Source organism: Petaurus breviceps, unplaced genomic scaffold, assembly GCF_028583685.1.
Source record: "Petaurus breviceps papuanus isolate PSGF00001 unplaced genomic scaffold, PetGlider_PUasm1.0 126, whole genome shotgun sequence".
NCBI classification, from domain to species: Eukaryota; Metazoa; Chordata; class Mammalia; order Diprotodontia; family Petauridae; genus Petaurus; species Petaurus breviceps.
The window spans coordinates 9,736,820-9,756,550 of record NW_027185655.1 but is presented as its reverse complement, the minus strand read 5'-3'; the positions used below and the strand labels follow the sequence as shown (position 1 = coordinate 9,756,550).

Genomic DNA, 19,731 nt, shown 5'->3' with positions numbered 1-19,731 from the left:
GCCATGCATTGAGGTGGGTGCTTAGAATGCAAAGACAAAAAGTCTCCAAGGATTTTAATCACATTGGGGAAGACAAACATGCATACACAAAATAAATATAAGGACATAGAAGGGGGCACTAGCATTTGAGGGGTCATCAAGAGAGGTCTCAAGACACAGAAGGTGAAAGCTGGAGCTAAGCTTTGGAGAAAACAGAATTTTAAGAGAATGGAATACAAAGAGACCTTTAAAAATTTATTTTCAGTTAACAAAAATGTATTTTCTCTCCCTCCCACTTCTCCCACCTCATGCCCATGAAAAAAGAAAAAAAAAGAAAATCCCTGTAACAATTATGTATCTTCAAGTAAAACAAATTCCCACATTAACCATATGTCTCATTCGAATACAAGGAGGCAGTGCGAAGATGACAGGCATTCATGAATTCTGGAAGGGCACAGGATCACCACTGAATAATGTGATGGCATTTTCTTTTCAGAATTACATTTCCTAAACACACAGATGGGCCCCAACTTAGAAATGGATTATGTTCTAAATGTCAGCTTACAAGTTAGATGTTTGGAACTAGGAACACATATTCTAATTGAAATAAAGTTATGTATGGTAATGACTTTCCAAGGTCTACCCACATCAGCCAGTTTTCTCTATTATCTAACTGAGTATGGGGCTACTAGTGCAGCAATGGATAGTGCTGGGACATCTTCATGAATTCAAATCCAGCTTCTGATACTCACCAGCTGTGTGACCCTGGGTAAGTCACTTAGCCCTGTTTGCCTCAGTTTCCTCACCTATAAAATGAACTAGAGAAGGAAATGGCAAACCACTGTAGTATCTTTGCCAAGAAAACCCCAAATGGGGTCACGAAGAGTCCGATACGACTGAACATCATACGTTCCTACTGCAGCTCTCATTTTGAGACTGGAACTATCCTTCCCTATACCTGTTGGGCGCTGGAATCAGAAGTTCCCCCAACTTAAGTCTTTTGTGGTAGCTCCCAGAACCTAAGAGGGGGCTGCAGCAATATGGGGGCTAGAGGCATAAGAAGCAAGGGTTGTAGTTAGAGAATACTATTAGATGGGATAAAAGTAGAGAGGAAAGAGGTCGGAAATGAAAGGTGGTGAGGTCAGGCAGGCAGCAGGGTTTAGCAAGCACAAGTCACAATTTACCCTCAAAAATAAAGTATTTTTTTATTAGTAATAGGATTGGAAATAAGGAAAATTGTGATGTGATACATTTTTCAAAAACTCTTTAGCTATTTGCCTTGGGTTTTTATTTACTGTAGATATGCCAGAAATAAAGCTTTTAAGTTTAAATTTGCATAAGGGTTGTAGGGAAAACATATCTTTGGTCTTTGATGAAACAATTTATTTCTTGTATTGATATACATGCTTAGAAGTCACTGCTTTAAATCACTCAGACTCGGGGAAGCTAGGTGGTGCTGTGAATAGAGCACCAGCCCTGGAGTCAGGAGGACCTCAGTTCATATCCGGCCTCAGACACTTAACACAAAAACTAGCCGTGTGACCTTGGGCAAATCGCTTAACCCCAATTGCCCTCCAAAAAAGCAAAAAAAAAAAAAAAATCACTCAAACTCCCTTCATACACACCCTTAGACACATTCAAAACATACAGACAAAATTCCAAATTAAAGGAGGAAAAAAATCCCCTCTCATCTAAAATGTTCCTGTTATGTCCAGGGATCCTGAAATATAGTAAGACTGTTCCTGGAAGGTCATAGCCCAGAGAGCCTCAAAGAGCCCTTATTAATGCCTTCCCACAATGATGCTAATGAGAGTGGCAAGAATGATCAACAGGGCTTACCTGAACATCTGCCTGTGCCATCAGGATAGTGCCCAGGAGGGCATTCTGGGATGCACCGGCCATCATGCCATACGGTATTCTTAGCACATGTCAGACAACGAGGGCTCTCTGGACCACAGCTCTCACAGGATGGGTCACAAGCTAAAGAGGGAGAAAAATCCATAAAGGAAACTCAATAGCAGAACAGATTCTTTACAACTGTAACAGGCCCTTCTCAATACAGCAATCTTATTCTCTTGGGCTGCCTGGGTCAGACTCTATTTACTTGATTCCAGCCTTTCAGAAGACTTTGCTGATTCAACTATCAGGACTGAAGGAGAAGCAAAGTTACTAATTCAAGAATAACTAGTAATAATAATAATAATAATAATAATAGCATGGTCAATCTAATAAATATGTATTAATTATATAAATTTATTAAACATTATTTATTAAATATATTAATATATACTGTATGCCAGGCACTACTGTGTGCTAAATACTGGGGATATAGTTCTTTTTAAAAGGCAGTCACTGTCCTCAAGGAACTTAGAATTTAATGGGGTGGGATAGGGGGAGACAACATACAAAATAAAACAGATTGGAGGAGACGGGGACAGTAGGAAGCATCTGGCACACGTGGGGTAGGGAGAAGGAAGAAACCAGGTAGAGAAGCAGATACAAAGGGGAATGAGCTGAAAGCCCAGTTCCTGTACTCCATCTAATAAAGGGAGGCTTTAGGAGGAGCTTGGTTCTCTGCTCTCCTGTCTTCCAATCAGAGAAGAGAGAATGCTGAGGGAGGCAGTGTCCATCAAGGCTTGAGTTAGTAGTGGTGAGTTTAGAAGTGAGAGTGGGATCTTGTTCCTAGGGGCTGAAAACAGGCAGGGTGACAGATGCAATGTAGAGTATTTACTTAGCACTTCAAGGTTTGGAAAGTACATTACAAAAATCTCATTTAATCTTCACAACAGCCCTGGAATCTCCATTTTACAGATAAGGAAACTGAGGAAGGCAGAGGTTAAGTGACTTGTCCAGGCTTACAAAACAAGTATGAAGAGACTAGATTTTCCTGCATGCAGGTGCAGGGCTCCATTTACAAGGCACTACCAGAGATTCAGCTAAATTAATATGATGCCCTGGCCCTGCTAGAAACAGAGTAAGGTTTCTCCCTCCAGATTTATTCTACTTTACTTAGACTGTGTTCACACCACTGAGTTTCACAAAGTGCTCTGTATCTCAAAAAACTCTTCAATTTACATTCAGAAAACCACCCTTTCCACAAATGGATAATTTGTTCATTCATTCCAAAAATATTTACTGAGCACCTGTGCTGGGGAGTAAGAAAGACAGCATGGTCCTAGTAGGTAGAAGCCCGGAATAAGAGACCATGGTCCCAGGTTAAGTCTTGCCTTCACTAACCAGCTACACAACCTTAGGCAAGGGGCTTCATCTCTCTGAAATTCAGTTTCCTTATCTGTACGATGGGGATGTAGGAACAATGTGTAGGTGCTGCAAAGAGATAAATTTAGGCTTGAAATAGGAAAAAAAAAATCCCTCACTGTTCAAGCTCTCCAAAAATAGGCTGCTTTGGGATGAAGAAGCTTCTGCTTCACCTGAGGGCTTAAGGTGGGAAGGCGGGTTGTCAGGTCAGGCAGAGGGGAAGTCCTGTTCTGAAAAGGGTCAGCCGCGATGGCCTCTGAGGCCATCTTCCAATTCTGAAAGTCTGGTTTTAATGCATGCTTTCAACAGACTATTCTGAAATGCCTCCCACACTTATTTGATTTTGAAATTGCTGCAGATAGCAACTATTCTCTTGTAGCCTATCACCCATTGTATTTCTGCCTCTGAAATCATTCATCAGAATAGAAAACACAAAACTGTGGGTGATAATTATTGCTAAAAAAGGCAGTACAGCATGGCAGATAGGGAAGGTCTTGGAACCAGCAAGACCTCGGTTCAGGTACACAATAGTTATATGATGTTATACAAGAACTCCGCTATGCTCTAAGCAAATAAAACTATACACCTTAATCAAGGGATTTGTTTTGTCTATACCTTGATTTTACTGGTGTAGAAAACTCCTTCTACCAACAGAAACCAACAACTCTTTGACACCTTACAGTCTCAAAGAGTTGCTTCGGACCTGGGGCGGTCAGCGTCAGAGCTAAGACTTGAATCCAGATGTTCCAGGTTTTGTGAGAGAAAGAGAGCTACAGGAAAGAAGGGCCTGAACCAAATATGAAAGAGAAAAAAAAACGTCATGTGACTTACTTGTGTGAAAATCATTTGGATAGCCCCACTCAATTTACTCAGTGTTTATTCCATTCACTGTGATTTAATGAGTATTGGTGATTGTATTAGTGAGTTAAGTAGAGTAGAGTTAAGGGGGATTGTGTTAGCTAAGTAGAATAGAGTTAAATTTTATTAAGTTACATTAGTTAATACTGTAAGAGTAATAGGTATGTAGGCTATTACTAATCAGCCCACCATGTATTGATTATAATATTAATTCTCTTTGATTTATTATAGAGCTATATTATTATATTATTATACTATATTAGGCCTAATATCAACTTGTGTTAGGAATTTACTGATTAGAACTATACCCCCCCACTTCCAACAACTCCTAAGAGAAATATGCTTTAAAAAAAAACACAGCTGGGAGTGGCTAGATGGCGCAGTGAATAGAGCACCAGCCGTGGAGTCAGGAGGACCTGAGTTCAAATCCGGCCTCAGATACTTAACACAAAAACTAGCCATGTGACCTTGGGCAAGTCACTTAACCCCAATTGCCCTCCAAACAAAACACCACAGCTTCCTTAGTTTCCTTGTTCTCCAGATGTGAATGTTCATTACAGCTTGTGGAAGGTCCACAAATTCTGCTGACAAAGTACCAATGGTTGATGGACACCTACCTTAGCCAATCACAGAGTTCCCTGCCCCTTCTAAAATTGACCATACATGAATTAACACACATTAGTGACCTTTAGTGTTCAATAACAGGTCATAAATGGAGAACAGAGAGCCGCCACGAGGAAGGTCTTGAATCCAATTGGGTTTTTTTTGGGGGGAGGGGGTTGTTTTATTTGCTTTTTGGAGGGGGGAAGGTAGGGCAATTGGGGTTAAGTGACTTGCCCAAGGTCACACAGCTAGTTTTTTGTGTTAAGTATCTGAGGCTGGATTTGAACTCAGGTCCTCCTGACTCCAGGACTGGTGCTCTATTCACTGAACCACCTAGCCATCCCTTGAATCCAATTGTTTAAGTCTAACAAATTGATCATACCTGGAGCTCTGCCTCAGTTTCCTTTCATTGCGGATTAGATTTTTGCAGCCCACACATGAGAAAGACAGAAGTTGAATTTGGAGAGGAGACATTTGGGAGAAATTGAGACAATTCTGAAGGACATTTTCTAGGTACAGGAACAAGACCAGATTCTAGTTCTAGGCTGAACCATGAACAGGATCAAGAACATTTAAGAAAGCTATCCAAAAATGAAGGATTATGGACAATTAAGAAAGATAAAGGAGTAGAGTCTGAAGAGCTAGATTTAAGAAAGGATAGGCAAAGGTAAGTAAGAAAAGATTAAGTAGGATAATTAGAGGGTAAAGCAAATTTATGGAGGGATCGGTGTGTTGGGCAAATTGGTGAAACAGAAAGAACACTGATGGAGTATGAACCCGGAATTGTTGAGATTAAAGAAAGGAAATTATGGGATTGTTGAGTTCTTAAGAGGTGGCTATAAAAAGTGTTAACCAGGTGTTTGGGATTAATTTGTAAACACCAATAGCAGTCCAAAAAAAAAAAAAAAACACAAGGCCAAAAATCTCAACCACTTGAAAAGGTAGAAGAAACTGTACAGTGTGTTTGCACCTAGTATGGGCTGGTTTGGTTTTTTTTCTGCCATTGCTAAGTGACTATTATCTGTGCTCCAAGTGAAGCCTGATCCCCATCCTGGAGAAGGCAAAGGGACTTGGAGATCCCCTGTCCATATCCCAGGTTATTAGGGATAATGAAGTATTTCTTTGATTTAAAAAAAAAAAGGCTTCATCAGAGGAAAAAAAAGGTATGAGAGAAACAAACGTTGTAAAGTCGTTAGAGAATGAAAGAGTCTCATGTAGGAGAAAGGAAAAGAAAAGGAAGGAAGGACAACTACCATTTTAAAAATCAATTTATGACTTTTCCTAAAGATGGGGACTCTAAATGCTCTCATCCTACTGATGGACATAGTGGGGCCACAAAAGTCATAAAATGCAGAAAGTAATAAAGGATGAACATAAGGATGGAAATCACAACAATAATAACTAATATTCACTTAACATTTAACAAACAATTTTAAATACTAATATTTGTGCAACTATATAATTTAGGTAATATTTATATATTTACTAACAATTAATATTAATATAATACTCTAAGCTTTACAAAATGCTTTACAAATATGATCTCCTTTGATTCTTAAAACAACCCTGGGAAGCAGGTGCTATTATAACAGGAAAACTGAGGCAGACAGAATTTGCCCAGAGTCACACAGCTGCTGTGTCTGAGACAGGATTTGAACTCAGGGTTTCCTGATTTTGCCACTCCATTTTCCCTCTTACTCCCCATTCTGTACTGCCTAGTTGTCCTTAGTACTTGGTGATTCCCTGTTCAGGATTCTGGGGAAGCTATTTCTTGACCTCATAACATAAGAAAGGTCTGCTGTCTGCCTGTTGTGTATATTTAAGACATAAAAGAAATATGAAATATCAAAATATGAAACATGAAATATCAAAACAGATAACAATTTCCCATTTCTGGTGATTCTCTCAGACACAAAAGACGCTGGCAGAAAGAACCTAGAAAGCACCGTCAGGCATTACAAGTCTTCAACAAGAAACTCAAGACCAGAGAGGCAAAGACTGAGTTTTCCTCACATTGCCCATTGGAGCAAAGGGATACAAAAGTGAGAAAAACAAATCTGAAATATGAACAACTGACTATTGAAAATGGGACTTGAATTTCTCTGCCATGGCCTCCAATGTCTGGATAACAGATTCTGAGACGGAGACAAAATGTACCTGACAAGGGTTAGGAAGAATGTAGTCACACTCATTACACTACCTGATATGCAGTAGGTGCTTAATAAATGTTTATCAAGTGATTGCTTTAAAAAAAAAAAACAACTTTAACTTAAAAGGATGGAACAGGAAAGTACTTGTGCATGTCCCCGAAGTAAGATTCCATGAAGAAGACGTAAATTTGGAAGACGAGGAGTCGAGGCACTCCAAAGTTCACAGGAGACAAAATTCGAGAAATGAGTGAGTGGGAAAAACCCACAGCATCCATTACCTACGGACAAATTCCAACATATCGGCAAGAAACAAGAAGATCGAGAGGTTCTAAGGAAAGTAGGCAAATCAGACCTCACGGGCATCCTGGTATTTGGTGAGAAGAAACTCATGACTGGACCATGCTTCTGGATGGGAATAACTGATTAAAAATAAAAAAAGCAGGACAAGAGGAAAGGTTGGGGCGGGGAAGACTTTGGGTAACACTAGTTTAAGAAGGATTTAGGGAAAGCATAATAGAAAGGATGAGTGCAGGCCAAAAGAGCATTTTTTAAGTTAATTTATTTATTTTTACATTTTCAACATTCACTTCCATAAATTTTAAATTTTTTTCTCCTCCCTTCTCCCCAAGACAGCATGCAATCTGAAATAGGCTATACATATGCACAACAGAGCATTTTTTAAAAGGTGATTTATCATTGGTGTATACTACAGAACACCTGGGCAGAAAGCAGAACTAGATAAGAAGTTTGGGAAGCAGATCACAAACCCCAAAGGCACAGTATGGTAAAGATGGGGAGTTTTATTTAGAAATGTCCTGGAGCTCTCTTCCTGCCAAAGGCAGAACACCCAATAATTCCTTAACTTTCCTGAGTGATAATGGTATGCTTCAAAAAATGTGGAGGAACAAACAAAAGGAAATTCTAATCTGTTTGATTGTTATTGAGGAGAATGAGTTTTAAGGGTAAAAATGATGAGAACCTGAGAGGGAAATGACCTCTCCCTCCTAGAGGGTTGAAATGGAGGCATAGTTGGACATGTACTCTAGATTTCCTCAAAGCATGTTTCAAAGAGTTCAGAGGAAAGATAAGAACTCTGGGACTTAAATGTTTCAGGAAATGTCAGCCCAGGAGTAATAGGAGATGCATAAGAATGAAATTCTGACGCACAAAGGAAAACAAGCCAATGAAGAAGAAAAATGGGATTTGTCGCTGCATAAAGAACTCACTAAACACCTCAGATTTTAAAATAAAAGTTTTAAAGATGTCAGCGAGACCAAATAATAAGAGATGAATTTAAGTGCCAACATGCTGTAAAAATAGTCAGGAGTACTAAAGCTCAGAATGGGCTAAAGCTGGAAAGAGAAGCCAAAGACAAGAAAAAAGGGGAAAGTTGAGGGGGGGAAAAAGATTGAAGAGAAGTAGACTGACCACAAAGATAAGGCAGGTAGCTTAATTTCTATAGTGCTACAAAGAATGACCTTTACACAGGAAATAGCACAGCAAGATTAACATAATGTCCTTAGATGCCCGAGATAAGAGAGGAGATTGGAAGAAAGTACCTCCCTGTTCTGGGTAACTTCAAGCTACCTGACCCAGTTGAACTCTATCCTCAGGTTTCTTGAAAGAACTGGCTGGAGGGATTACTGAGCCCTCGGTTGGTAATATGTAAACGATTATGGAAAACAAGAGATACCACAAAATTGGAAAAGAGCAAGTTTAGTCCCAGTTTTCAAAAAATAAAGGAGAACCGAGTCTGCAAACCTTATATCAGTGAAACTGACTGTATTTATTGAGAAAATGGAAGAATCATTATTAAGCAGGTAGTTGGGGCAGGTAGGTGGTGCAGTGCATAGAGGGCCAGGCCTAGAGTCAAGGAAGACTTGAGTTCCAACATGGCCTCAGACACTTACTAACCATGTGACCCTGGGCAAGTCACTTAAACCTGTTTGTTTCAGTTTCCTCATATGTAAAATGATCTGGAGAAGGATATGGCAAATCCTTCCAGTATCTTTGCCACAAAAATCCCAAATGAAGTCACAAAGGGTCAAACACAAGTGAAACGACTGAACAACAAAGTTGGCAAAGACCTAGAAAGAGAGGAATTGTTGCAAAGAGCCAACATGGCTTTATCAAAACAGGTTTATGTGAGACTCACCACATTTCTTCCTTTCATGTAATTACTAACTGTGGATATAGTTTGCCTAGATCTTAGCAAATCATCCACTAAAGCAATGTGTCAAACTCAAGTAGAAACACAGAGCTGCTTATACATACAAAAGGATCCAGGCAGACTTGTATAATTGACTTAGTTTTCAAATGTAATGTCTTCTGTGATTTATTGTATTTTTGTTTTATTAAATATTTCCCAATCACATTTTAATCTAATTCAGGCCTCACTCAGGAGTGTCACAGAACACCTCTGTGCTAAATAAAGTAACTGCTACTGTTCTTCTAAGAGAAGACAGAGATGTGGATGAGATGAGAATACAATTATTCTCAGAATTCAGGAATCAAACTTGGTTGGCTGCCTGGATTGAAAGGAGAGTTGTTAACGGTTCCATGTCACATTGACAGGATGTCTCCAGGAGAGGAACCCAGGGATCTGTATTTATCCCAGAGCAACTGAACACTTTCTTCCAGAGACTTAAGTGGAATCCTCATCAAATCTGCAAAGGACACCAAGCTGGGAGAGAGAGCTAACATCCTAGGTAAGATTCAAGATCCACAAGGCTCTGAATCAGTGAGAGCCCTTGGGCTTAACCTGATAAGATGAAATTTAATGGGATTCAATATAAAGTCTTACAGGAAGGTACAAAAGGTCAAACTCAGAAAGGCTAGATGGGGTGGGGAGAGTTAGGCAGCAATTATTCTGGAATGGATTCTGGGGGGTTTAGCAGACAGCAAGCTCAATGAATCAGCCTGTGATACAGAATGAGGGGAATGGCGGTCTCAACACCCTGCCCGAGTCAGACATTAACCCGAGTAATCAATTCAGTTCTGGGCACCATGGCATAAGAAGTTCATTGATAAACTGGAAGATGCCCAGAGTAGGAAAAACAGGACAGTGAAAGACCTTAAGTTCATGTGATAAACAGACAGGATGACAGAACTAGGCCTGTTTAGTCTGGAGAAAAGAAGCCTCAGAGGAGATGGTCTGACAGCTATCTCCAAGTATATGAAGGAGGGACTGGACTTCTGTTTGGTCCCAGAAGGAAGAACTGGGAACTGGATTTGCAAAGAGATGAATATAAAATTGACATGAGGAAAAACTGCCTAAATTCAAGCTGTCTCAAAAGGTGGTGGGCTACCCAGTCCTACAAAATCTTCAAGCTAGGGCTGTCTGTTAAGTATGGAAAAGTGGTGATTTCTCTTACATGTGAAGCAGTGTACGAGGCCAAGTCACTTAGCTTCTCAGTCCCTCAGTTTCCTCAACCGTAAAATGGTGGTAAAATGGTTTACCACTGTAAAATATCTCACAGAGTGGTTGTGAAAGTCAAATGAGTTAGCATATGTAAAGTACTTTGCTGACCTTAAAGCGTTAATCATCATCATCATCACCACTACTCTAAGACCAGTTGTCTATCCGCTATGTCCTGCTACCTCTCTAGGCATTATCTGGGGTTATGTTATTAATTATGTTAATTCAGCACTCTTAATTTTCAGAAACACCTATCCTCTGCCCTTATGCCACTGAAACTATTTATTGATGTATGTAAAGTGTGGTTGGTTTCTTATTTTCAGTATCATTCAATGGCACCAATACGCCAAGGAACTTCACTTCGCTTCAGTCTTTCAATGGATTTATAATTTTGGGTGAAAGGGAAAGAAGGTCATGGAAAAGAGAGGACGCAGACACCAGCTATGCTGGCTATCATCTTCTTACCCTCACAGACTCCATTCTTGTTGTAAAACCCCTGACCACAGCTGCCCTCACAAGAACCTTCTCTGAGCACTTGAAAGTGATCCTGGCAAGACAAGCAGTTCTTCTCAGTCGGTCCCCAGCACGTAGCACAGGATCTGTGGCAACCTAAAGGCAAAACGCACAATCACTGAACAGCATACGACACAAAACCTACCATTTTTAAAGTTTTTATTTTAAAAATCTAGAATTGTCCCTAGGCTACTGACACCTTTGTTCTTCAAATGCCGACAACATTGAAAATGAACTGTCCAAAGACTTGTCCAGACTTTGAAATTTACTGGTCATACAACCTTGAAAAAGGGGGTCTCCCATCTATAAAATGAGGATCATTCTTTTTAAAACATAGAATGTCAGAGCTGAGAAGAAACCTGGAGTTCTCACCTAAGACCTTCACTGGAAAGGTGAGGAAACTGAGGCCCAGAGAAATGTAAGATTAGCCCAAGGTCACACCATGTCAAAGATAGGATTAGACATTTTCTCTTACTACTCTAGCACCCAGGGGTATTAAGAGGGAATTACTTTGTAAACTGTAAAGCATGATATAAACTGAATTATTATTGCTTCTAAGGAGAGACCCACAAAACAAAAGAAGTACACAAAATCCCTAAGGTGACCAGGAATCCAAAACAGACATCAAAAAAGTTACTATACTCAAGTAGAAACCAAAGACTATTAGAAATCATGTTTCAAAATCAGTTAATAAGAACTTTAGGGGAAAAAAACTTCCTAGAACTGAGAAAGACTATTTCAGAAGATAACAGTATGGTGGTCCCCACCACAGACTCAGGGAGTTTCACTGGGTGCATCTCAGTTAAAAAGGAAAAAAAAAAACATCAAACGATGATGAGAAGGTCAAACTCCAAAGTGACTCCACCTTGAAATGTCAGTTGTAGAGAGAGAACAGATCACATTAATAGGGATCTATACTTACAGCAACCTAAGCTGACTTACCATTACAATGACACTGATTTTTTTAAATACCTAAAAATTTATTTTTAAAAGTGTGAGAAATATTCTACTTGAGGGGTACAACACAACAGCACAACAGGAACCAAACATACTGCTTTAATGAAGAATTGTGACATATGTTTGTACCTTCCTTGATTCTGTCTTTTTTTTTAATGAGATATATTTTATTGGTTGATGAAATACTGATATATATAGTATGCATATATGTGTGTTATTGCTACCTTTGCATACATAGATTTTTATATATGATCTACATATTTTTGTCTGATATTATTATGTACATATGTATACACACAGGAAAAAATAGAAGGATGGTTGAGAATAGAAATATTTTTGTTTAGATGTTGTTTGGAGTGAGAAAGATTTATGTAGTGATGATATAACATAAAAAATGTTAGTACTGTAAAAAAAAAAAGTTTACCTTTTTGTACCTAAATGATGTTGCAGAGCCCTCCTATCCTGAAATTTAGCAGCATAGGAATGATATCACCCTTTTTGTTTTGCTGTTTTTCTAATTTATTAAGACATTTTCCACAAGATTTCTTCAATTAGAAGTTCTTTGAAACAATAGCATCATTTTTTGCCAGCAGGAGAATAGAGTCATCAGATTCCCTCATTCTTTGAATTGCTCCACAAATTGCATAGGTTTTAAACTGGCCATTGAATCTGCCTGTAACCTTGTCAACCTTGGCCACGTTCATCTGGATGGACGCGTGGTCCTTGGCCCTGATGATAAAAATATGTAATGCTTTACGAATTTGCGTGTCACCCTTGCACAGGGGCCATGCTAATCTTCTCTGTATCATTCCAATTTTAGCATATGTGCTGCCGAAGCAAGCATGATATCACCCTTTTATGCCTCTTTTTGTATGAAGCAACTTAAGGATGAAAAGCATTTAGAGGTAAGGAAGAGATTTATATTAACTGTTCAAGGATAAAAGATACTACCACTATTATAGATGAACATTTTGATATCTAGTAACAATAGAAAAATAACTTTGTTTCAATAAAAACTATATACAAATATATTCATCTGTGCATGGGAAAATGACTGCAGATATTAATTACCATTATGCATGAAACAATAATTTCAGGTAAGATTTGAATAGTTTGGAAAAGAATGTGAACTATGAAGTAAACCTAAAGACTTAATCTTCTGGTGGGAAAACTGTATTTTTAAGAGACAGAAAAAGACCTGTTAGAAAAAGTGGGAAAATATGAGTATAACAAAAGAGTTTCAAGGATACTGCATAAATGAAAGACTGTTGGACTCTTCACAGTTCCAGAGCATTATGGTACTTCAGATGATATGCAAGTAATTTGCATTATATTTGTAATGTAATACGTGACTCAAGAAGATAAAACTAAAAAATGAAAAATCATGAAACATTTGGAGACTGAGGCATGACTTTGAAAAACAATTATCAATTTGATATAGGGAAATTGAGATATTTTGAGTGAAAGTAGATGCACTCTTATTTAAACCACTGAAGTATATTAACAATATGGCAGAGGAACCAAGTATAAATGAATCTGAATTAGAAACCTGAGGACACAGCAGTGGGTCTGACAAACTGCTCTGTCTGAACTATGACAGAAAGAAGCAGTTAGCTAATAGGTTTCAGCCGGGTGATTCCTGATTGGTCAAGCAGAGAAGTGACTTCATTGGACAAGGGCTTCAAGAATAGCCATTGCCCTTGGGTTCATCTAGATGTCCAGGAAGGTGAGGCTTCTCACAAAGGTCTGCTGCCACCAGTGGCTTGAGAGGAAAAGCCAACTGGACTTTGAGGCATTTTGGTGTCCTGATGAGTTGAATTAAAGGCAAGGCATGCTGTTGGGAGCTCCATTCTGATGGGACAATTCAGCTTCTGGGTGAGGAGCTAGCTCGATGGGTTGGGGCCCAAAGAGAGTCTCTTTGCTGAGCTTTACAATGTTCTGACCTACAGAGAACTGTTATTCACATAAGAGGTAACACTTTCTAAATGCCCTCTCAGAGTGACTATACCGGGAGTTTGTAAATGCTTATGTTTGCCTACAATGAAGATGCCCCCAGCTCAAGATCAACAATCATATCATCTGTCCTCTGTTTTTGAAGAGAGCCCTGACATCACAGGGGATGTGTCAACTTGTGAGGGAAGTGCAGCTGAGGCTGAGTGACACGTCATCAGTCTCACAGTCTTCTCCAGAGTCATTGAAGTCCAGCAACAAGACAAACTCAAGATGACTGGTGATGACCCAGGTAGAGTGGATGCCCTTGGCATCTTCAATATCTGACCAAGCTCTAAGCTCTTCACGAGCCTGCTTCATCCTCCTTCGTGGCTGTTAGAACAAACTGTCCTCATCTGCCCATTCTACCTGGAGAAGTCTTCACATGCATGGGATGGACATCCTTCTAACCCACTGACAGGTTTGAAGTATGTGGGTTACCTTCAATCTGCCCATCTGCCAAGCCAGTTTTACCGGGTTGTGAACCCCTACACATCCCATGGGCTTCTCGGAGCTGCAGGGGGGATTTGGGTGAGAGATGGACACCAAAGATGGCTGAGCAGCCCTGCCACCAGAAATGCAGTAACCCAGACATCCCACAATCAAGCAGCAAGCACAGAAGCAGTTTCTAAGCCAGTTGGTCCTAAATAGACAAATAATATACAAGGTTACAGCTCAGAGCTCTGAGGTCCCCCTCAACACCTGAGCTGTCCTCCCTTACACTTTCTAGACAGGTTCCTATAAAGTGTGTGCGCACTACATTACAAATATTGAAAACATTAGTGGGAGAGTGATTAAGGTTTATATTGTAATGTATTTTATTATTTATTAATTTGCTCCAAAATATTAGTATCTATGTTATTTATTTTCTTTTTTGTTAAAGAAATGGTTATATTTAAGATCTAAAAAGGTCATCATTTTGAGTAGTTGGTTGTACAAGAATCATGCTCATGGGAATTCTCAATGGCTGATTGTGGAGATATCAGATGGAGGCTCAAGAGCTAGCCAATGGGCTGAACCTTAGGATCTTCAAGAGCTACCTGGAGCACTCAGAGGTTAAGTGACTTGCCCAAGGTCACTGCATCAGTTTGTATTTAGGAGGACCTGAATTCAGATCTTCCTGCCTCTATCAGCTCAATACATATTCCCATGCTACTTCTTGAATCAATATTACTTGAAAACAAGCCTTCGCTGCTGCTTAACAATGCTTTCTTTATTCATCCCTCTCTTTTTGATTAATCATACTCTCCACCAGCTACTCTCCTACAGTTCACATCTGAAGCCTCCCCCTTTGATGGTGTGTTTACCTTGGGCCAGAGCACAAAGCTATCCCAAACTCCTCCCACAATAGTAGGATTTGCTTTTTTTTACGAGCCTCCATCCTTGCCGCAGACAGGATTTAAGGAGAGAGGGTCTTGCTCCAGCTGGATTCCAGTCCCCTTTATTTCAGGTCTGGTTCAACCGGGCAAACTGGAGCTTTGTGCTATCCTAAGTGCCTCAGTTCTTTAATTCTCTCCCTGGATTGAATCAGCATCTGTAGCTTTTTGCAGAAATGGGTGAAGGTGAGGTAGATAATCCAGTTAGACTTTCTCTTTGGGGGTCCATAACCTAAGGATATCCCCAAGGAAAAGGGAAGCAAAAGTTCCATCCTTCCTAGACTTTCCCCTTCTCCTCACGGGTGGGAAGAAGCTAATATCCTCTGAGTATTATGACAGGGCACTAGGAAAAAGGCAGGGGGGGTGGGGTGTGCAGGTAGAAATCTCTGCAGGAGGAGGGAAATATCTGAATGAATCTCAAAGATATAGACTGGTTTGTTCATCTGCCAGAACATGGAGGCTAGCAGACAACGGGTTCTGAGTGAGCATACTGTGAATAATATCTCTCACCTGCCGTCACCTTATTTGGCCCCTTGCTTTCTTGTTCTATATAATCAAGTATAATTGATCTATTTCTGGCACATTACTCCTCTTTGAGGTGGGAGGGGGGTTTTCAAGGAGTCTTTTTTAAAGAGTTAATGGAGAGGGGCGGCTAGGAAGTGCAGTGAATAGAGCACTGGCCCTGGAGTCAGGATGACCTGGGTTCAGATCCGACCTCAGACACTTAACACACACAAAAAAAACTAGCCATGTGACCTTGGACAAGTCACTTAATCCCAATTGCCCTCCAAAAAAAAAAAAAGAAAAAAAGATTTAATAGAGAGCAGAGAAAAAAATTATTCCTCCAATTTACTGGTCTCATGACCCAGAAGTCAACAACATATACTCCTGACCCTATTTCCCCCCACCCATAGCACCCTAGTCTCTGTCTCAGATGACTCCATTCCATCTGCCTATAAACATGTTCAGGTCTCCTTTATCATTTAAAAAAAAACACCTTTCCCTCACACCCAGACACCTAACTACTAAAGTTACTGTGCTTTCTCCCTTGCTCATTCAAAGGACATTGATTTTTTTTTTTTATTCATTTTCTTTGAGGCCATTTGTCAAGGCTGACCCAACCCTTCTTCTTCAAACTCTCCCCTCCCTTGGCTTTAATAACATTGAATTTACCCACTTCACTGGCAACTTCTCTAGCCATCTCCTCTGAACATCTCCTCACTCGGACACTACTCAATTAATCAAGTATATTAAGCATCTATGACATGCTAGGTCCTGATGAATACATAAATAAAAGGGAGAGTATCTGCCTTCAAGAAGCTGACCTCCCTAGAACCCAAGGTTGTATCTTAAACCATGTTTGTTTCCATTCATATGTTCTTCTCTCTCTCTCTGCCTCTCTCCCTCCTTCTCCTTTCTTCCCTTTCTCTCTCTCACTCGCTCTCTTCATTTTCTCCTACTCCTTTATTATCATTTTGTGATGTCTACAGATATAAAGTAGAGATCTAATTACTGTCCTCTCCATTCCCTATGTTGGCTACACAACAAATATCATTCTAGCTATGGACCACCTTCATCAGTTTCATCAGTATGGGCAGCTAGGTGGCACAGTGGATAGAGTACCAGACCAAGAGTCCCAAAGATCTGAGATCAAATCTGGCCTGAGACACTTACTAGCTGTTTGATCCTCAGCCAGTCATTTAACTTTTGTCTGCCTCAGTTTCCCCATTTTTTAATGGAGATAATAATGGCACCAACTTCCAAGGGTGGTTGGAAGGATCAATGGGGATATTTGTAAAGTGCTTAGCAGAATAGCCTGGCACAGAGAAGATACTATATAAATGTTAGTTATTATTGTTATTATTAATATGGCTATTTATTCCAATGACATACATGATGACCAAAACATACCTTACACTGTTTCATGAATTTCTGTAGCCACAGAAGGGAGCCCATCACCCAAAGGCCAACCCCCAGGTGATGAACTTCTTCAAACTCAGCTGAGCTGATTTTTTGAAGGCCTGAAATCCTTCCCAGGTGAACAGCACGCATGAGAAGCAGAGTGCTACCAGCATGGCCTCCCAGAAGCCAGGGCCAGCCACCTCTGCTCCACAAAGAGTTACCAGAGCAACCCTTCAGCTGAATGCTGATAGGAATAGCTCACTTTATATAAACCTTTAAGGTCTGCAGAGAGGCATAACAAATAGAAAACTGGCCAGAGAATAAAAAACATCTCTGCTCCAGTTCTGCCTCGGAAGCATACTGTCTGCATGACCCTAGAAAGTCACTATTGCTTCCCTTACAGTATTTCAGACACCCCCTACAACAGTTTGCAGAACGCTTCCTGATCTGTGCAGGTGGATGGGAAAATTCCCTTCCTGGGAGTTCTCTACACCTTACACAAAGAAAGGCATTTCCTCAAAAGGACAACCACATATACAGATACATTAGGATAAATATTATCATCCCAATTTTCATTGAATATCATTGTGCTGTAAGAAATAATGAGCAGGATGTTCACAGAAAAACCTGGAAAGACTCACATGAACTGAAGCAAAGTGAACTGAACAGAACCAGAACGTTGTATACAGTAACTGCAAGACTACATGATGATCAATTACGGTTAACTTAGCTATTGCCAGCAGTACAATGACCCAAGACAATTCTGAAGGATGTATAATGAAAAATGCTATCCATCTCCGGAGAGAACTGATGGAGTCTGAATGCAGATCAAAACACACTTTTTCTTTACTATTCTTGGGGGATTTTTTGGTCTGTGCTTTCCTTAACAAGGGACTAACATACAACTATGCTTTGCATGATTGCACATATATAACTGAATATATATATTCAGATATAATATTTTAATTTCTTGCCTTTCTCAAGGGGGGGAAGGGGAAAGGAAGGAAGGAGGGAGAATTTAGAACTCAAAAACTTTTTAAATAAAAGTTAGAAATTGTTTTTACATGTAATGGAGGAAAAATAAAATATTAAATTAAAAGAATATATTCTCACCCAATTTTCAGATGAGGAAGCTTATGCTCATAGAAATTAAGAGACTTGATAGCATCACAATGATAGAGTCTAAGATAGGAGTCAAACATGGGTCTCTCCTAATCCCAGGTCCAATGCCTGCTTCACTAAAACAATTGCCTCTCAAACTATCCCCCAGTTTTCCTGAATAATTGATGACCATTTCTGTGAAAATGTGCTACAGAAGAATCCCCCTTCTGCTGGCTCATGTTGCCTACAACAACCACTATATTGATTTTGTTTTCTTTTTTAAATTAGATTCCTTGACCTTGTGCAAGTTTCCTTAGTGGTACGTGTTGCATCATGCATTATTACAATTTTTAAAATATGCAAATAATAATAGCTAACATTTATACCTTTATTTATTTATAAATGTATTTATATATAGTAATCTATTTGTAAATTTATAAAGCAAAGGACTTTACAAATATCTCTTCTGGTTCTCAAAACAACCCTGGGAAGAAGATGCTATCATCATTTCCATTTTAGAGTTGAGGAAATAGAAGCCAACAGTTAAGTGAATTACCCAAGAACAGGTAGCTAGTAAGTGTCTGAGGCTGGATTTGATCTTGGGACCTCTTTAGTCTAGGTCTAGCACTCACGCTATCCAGTGAACCACCCAGCTGCCTATAAAGCATGGTACTGAGCAGGAGTGGGAGGGAAGGAGAATTTATTCTCTTTTCTAAATATCAATGGAACAGCTACGTGGCACGGTGGGTAGAGCACGAGGCTTGGAGTCAGGAAGACCTGAGTTCAAATGCGGCCTTAGATTCTTACTAGATGTAGGACCTTAGGCAAATTACTTAAACTGCTTGCCTCAGTTTCCTCATCTGTAAAAATGAGCTGGAGAAGGAAATGGAAAACCATTCTAGTATCTCTTCTAAGAAAACCTCAAATGGCGTCATGCCTCAACAAAAACAAAATTATATCTGAAAGGATCCCTCTCTGAGAAGGGTCATAGTGGAAAGATCATTGGCTCTGAAGGCGAAGCACTTAGGTTCAAATCCCACCTACGTGTGCGGCCTTGGGCAAGTCACTCAATTTCTATGGACATCGTTTTCCTCATCTATAAAAAGAGAAGGCTGAATGAAATCGCTTCTGAAGTCTCTTCCAACGCTGGGCTTTGTCATATAGAACTCACTATAACCCTACAAAGAAAGATTCATTTTGATCCTAATACACCAATATATATCTCAAACTAAAATCTGCCTTGAAAAGAAAGATGACTGTTTTGTCTTTGTAATTCTAAAAGCAGAGACATCAGACCCAGAATTTCTCTTATAAAAGGATAAAAATGAAATATTTTGCCAGTGAAATTTCTAAAGCTTCTCCCATAGGCAGCATCTGTCTTTCATGACAAATTCTTATGAACCGGGGGAACAACCCTTGATGTCTTCTTACGCTTCTGTTCAAAGTCCCTCCACTCAGATAAGAGGTGAAAAGCTTCCGGGGCCTCATTTCCTGGACCATCTGCCTCTTAGGACAGGTTTCCCTGCCATGATGGTAGCGCCTTAGCTGGAGTTCCTTAGTTGTTTGTAAAAATGCATCAACAACCCAAACTGCACAAACCTCTTCATGACCTGCCCTCCCACAGCCT

General features: G+C 39.8%; 1 protein-coding gene and 1 non-coding gene across 3 annotated transcripts in view; both read right to left on the bottom strand.

Annotated features, from left to right (window-relative positions):
* Window positions 1-19,731, bottom strand: part of FRAS1 (Fraser extracellular matrix complex subunit 1) — a 485,111-nt gene that overhangs the window by 266,304 nt on the left and 199,076 nt on the right. For both annotated transcript variants that reach the window (XM_069092754.1, XM_069092760.1), the window contains 2 exons: window positions 10,732-10,875; window positions 1,819-1,959 (listed from right to left, as the gene is read on the bottom strand). In XM_069092754.1, coding sequence (XP_068948855.1) covers window positions 1,819-1,959; window positions 10,732-10,875 — 285 coding nt within the window. The remainder of the gene's footprint in view (window positions 1-1,818; window positions 1,960-10,731; window positions 10,876-19,731) is intronic.
* On the bottom strand, window positions 12,474-12,580 carry LOC138171209 (U6 spliceosomal RNA). The gene has a single exon (XR_011170822.1). It is a non-coding gene; the product is annotated as a U6 spliceosomal RNA (small nuclear RNA).